Below are 3,541 nucleotides of genomic sequence, written 5' to 3'. Positions count from 1 at the left end.
GGTACATATAAGAGCTCTCAACACCCAGACTCCAGGACAGAGAAATCCCTTGGGACCAATAATGAGAGTAGTGATACCATGAGGGTAGGGGGAAGGTGGGGTGAGAAGGGGGAGAAAGGGGATACTGATTGCAATGATCAACCTACCCACCCGGGGGAGGGGTGGTTACAAACAACAAAAACATAGGTGAAGGGAGCTAGCAGATGGTGTGAAATAGGAACATAAAAATAATTTCTAAATTATTAATTGTTCACAAGTGTGAGAGGGGGATAAAGAGGAGCTGATACCAAAGGCTCAAGTAGAAAGAAAATGTTTTGGAAATGATGATGGCAACATATGTACAAATATGCTTGACACAATGGGTGTATGTACGGATTGTGACAAGAGCTGTAAGAGCCCCCAATAAAATGGTCGATCAAAATTAAAATAAATTTTTAAAATGTAAATGAATAGGTTTAAAATGAAAAACTAGGCTGTGAGCAAAAAACTAGGCTGTGAGCCACAGTTGGCCCAGGCTCTACCGTTTGCCAACCCCCAGAGTAGACATGTAGTCTGACTATTCAAATGTCCGACTTCCTTTGGCCCTACCGTGGTTCTGCCCTCCAAGTGTTGTACAAATTCCCTGGCAGAACCTGAATCGCATGAGGAAGCTTTGCCATAAGGGAGCTGAGGAACGTGGGTTTAGCCGTCAGCCTGGAGGCACACTCTTGTTAAAAATGTGTCTTCATCCTCTAGAGCTCCCATGGCAGAAATCCCACCAGTGGGGCGGCTCCCACAAACAGATCCACTGTCTCACACTTTAGGAATCTCCACTCAGGGCACCAGCTCCAGGGAAGGCTTTCTGCCTTGGTCAACTCTGGAGGGAGGTGCTGTGTGTCCTGTCTTTATAGCTTGCACACTGCTCCCTAGGAGATCTCCATGTCGCCTGGTGTCCATTTTTTCCAATAGAAGTTTCTCAGCTTGCTTGTGGAATTTCCTTTATATTCAAAAGAAAGCGGCTCACGTACACTGCTGATGTCTCATTAAATGGACAAAGACAACCCATCCCCAAATGGGAGTCTAACTACAGGCATCGAGGCCAGGATTACAACACGTGCACAATGCAGCCCGTAGAAAGAGGACTGGGTATAGATGCCATCATAAGCACCCTGGTGATGTAGTAGCTTTCGAGTTGGGTTGGGAACCACAAAGTTGGCTGTTTGAAACCACCAGCCGTTCCATGCGAGAGCGATGGGGCTTTTTTCCTGCATAAAGAGTTACATTCTCAGAAACCCACAGGAGCCGGTCTACCCTGTCCTGTAGGATCACTAGAAAGCATAGTCCATGCCATCACAATCCATAGTTAGCTCAGACGTTAAGTACGTCGGGATGGTGGAGCGTGCTAGCATCGTGGTGGTGTGCACGTCCTTCAAAAGCTCGGCCTTCAGAACCTGTCAGCTGCTCCCCCTGAGAAAGATGTGTCCGACTTTTTCAGGAAAGATGTACAGCTGTGGAAGCCCAGTGGGGTAGGTCTACTCTGTCCCATAGTGTGGTGCTGACCTGGAATCCACTGGAGGGCAGTTGTGTGGGTTTAGTTTCTGGGAGAGAGTGCACATCCTTGGGATGCCAGTTGAATCTACAGTATGCTTCCAGGAAATCCTATCTAAGTGTCCAGCAATCACGTCCATAGCAGTATTAAATTAGTCCCTCTGCATGTTTATATGGAACAATTATCAACGTGTGTGAAATAATTTACCTTTCATAAGCATCACAGGTGTTATCTGTAAATTTTAAAAATCCAAATGTTACATTTTCTGCGTTTTATTGCACAGACCCAGCGCTAGCCATTACACTTCTACGTTATAATGTCGGGATTTTGAGTCTTATTAAAGCTGGCAAGACGTTATCGTATTTCGCAGTGAAGTACAGGGGGCCCTTGTTCGTGTTTTTACAAATTCTTCTCTTGGTTTGGACAGCTCTGGGGCCCTGCTCCTCGGCACGGGCTCTTGGTTCAGGAAGGAATGACATCATGGGGTTTTGCAGCGGCGAGGGTGGGGAGCCAGCAGCACAGAAAGTGAGGCATTAAGCAGGACTGCCCATCAGTCCATGGCCAAAGTGTTACAAGGCACCTGCCAGCAAAGAAAATGAGAAGAGATTTTTAGGATATTGATTGCAGGAATGGAAATTCTACATCCTGGGAGAACTTCAGTTTACTTCTATTTGATGGCTGTTCACGGTTTTTAAACTCTTTTATTACAGGGTCCAGTGACACTGAGCCTACAGGAGTATCCACTGGAAAGAAAAGAAGAACGGTCCCTCACCTTCACCGAGGAGTATGCCTCCTGGAAGATTCCGCTGGAAGAAATCAACATAGTCTGTGACATCGCTGCATCCTCGCAAGGTCTGTCAGCATTTTCTTTGATTTTTCCTTCCCGCACAGAATTTTCTTGTTTTTAAGAGGGATTAAAATAATCTGTCGACAACAAGAAGTCTGTGATAGACTCAGGAACTATCATTCTTGGATTGGGTAGCAATTATGTGTAATTTGAACTAATTTCCTGTAACAACCTAACAAAATGCTATTGTGGAATCCGCATAAGCAGGGCTGCAGCGTATGCACGTCTGTTTCTCATTACTATTGTAGCAAAAGTTAAACACACCCAGGCAGTGTTAAAAATAGAAGAGGGGAAGAAAAAGCAGAAACGTTGGATCCATTTGGCTGGGGCTCCCAAGTGGTGATTGCAGACTGGGGTGACTCACCAGCGCTGAAGCTTCTCGTTGTAAAGAACGCAAATAGAGGGGGTGGGTTTTGGCATCAAAATCTCTGAACTGGTGCCACTACCCACTGATTCATGCTGGGTGCCCTGGGTGCCCTTTGGCAGAAGGCCCTCCGTTAACACCAGTTACCAAGGTGATGTAAACAGAAGTGGGGGTGTGTGTGACATGACTAAGATTCAGAGTGTTTTAGGCAAAACTCAGTAACTGGCTTTTTGTTCCTAGAAGTTCTCTGAATATTGTTCATTCCTGCACGGCGTGTGTTTTAATGAGAGTATATGCTTATGGACATTTTACAGGTCTTCCTTACCTTTCCTGGTTGAGGGAATGTATGTGATTTTCGGGATAAAATCTGAACTGGGGTCCTTGTCTTGTATTTGGGGATTGTAAATAAATCTCAAAGGCATAGCACTCTTTTTCCATAAAGATTACAACCAAAAAACCTACAGGCAGTTCTTGGTCACATGGTTCACTATGAGTTGAAAATCATCTTGATTGCATGTAACAACAAAATAAGGTTGCTGGCACCCTTTGCCCCGGCCACAATGGGCATTGCTAATCAACTGCAGCACGCTTCTCATTAAAGTTGGTCACCGTCACCATCTCCAGATTCTTAGCCACACGCCATTCCCGGCCTTCCCAGCCACTCAGCCACAATGAACACTTACTCGTTGGCCGGCCTTGATATCTATCTCAATATTTGCCACGTTTGCAAGTTTCTTTCCATTTGTATTTGTGACAGAAAAGAGCTTTTTTTAAACCGTTTTATTAGGGGCTCATACAACTC

At 45.3% G+C, this 3,541-nt stretch overlaps 1 protein-coding gene across 1 annotated transcript in view; it reads left to right on the top strand.

The window, feature by feature from the left end:
• Positions 1-3,541, top strand: part of VWA8 (von Willebrand factor A domain containing 8) — a 426,636-nt gene that overhangs the window by 243,174 nt on the left and 179,921 nt on the right. The window contains exon 27 of the mRNA XM_045287091.1: positions 2,239-2,380. Coding sequence (XP_045143026.1) covers positions 2,239-2,380 — 142 coding nt within the window. The remainder of the gene's footprint in view (positions 1-2,238; positions 2,381-3,541) is intronic.

The sequence above is a fragment of the Echinops telfairi genome, unplaced genomic scaffold (assembly GCF_000313985.2).
Source record: "Echinops telfairi isolate 266 unplaced genomic scaffold, ASM31398v2 ScPeMD7_11;HRSCAF=52, whole genome shotgun sequence".
In the NCBI taxonomy this organism is placed as follows: domain Eukaryota; kingdom Metazoa; phylum Chordata; class Mammalia; order Afrosoricida; family Tenrecidae; genus Echinops; species Echinops telfairi.
Note: the sequence above shows the minus strand (reverse complement) of the source record. Positions and strands in the feature narration are given on the sequence as shown.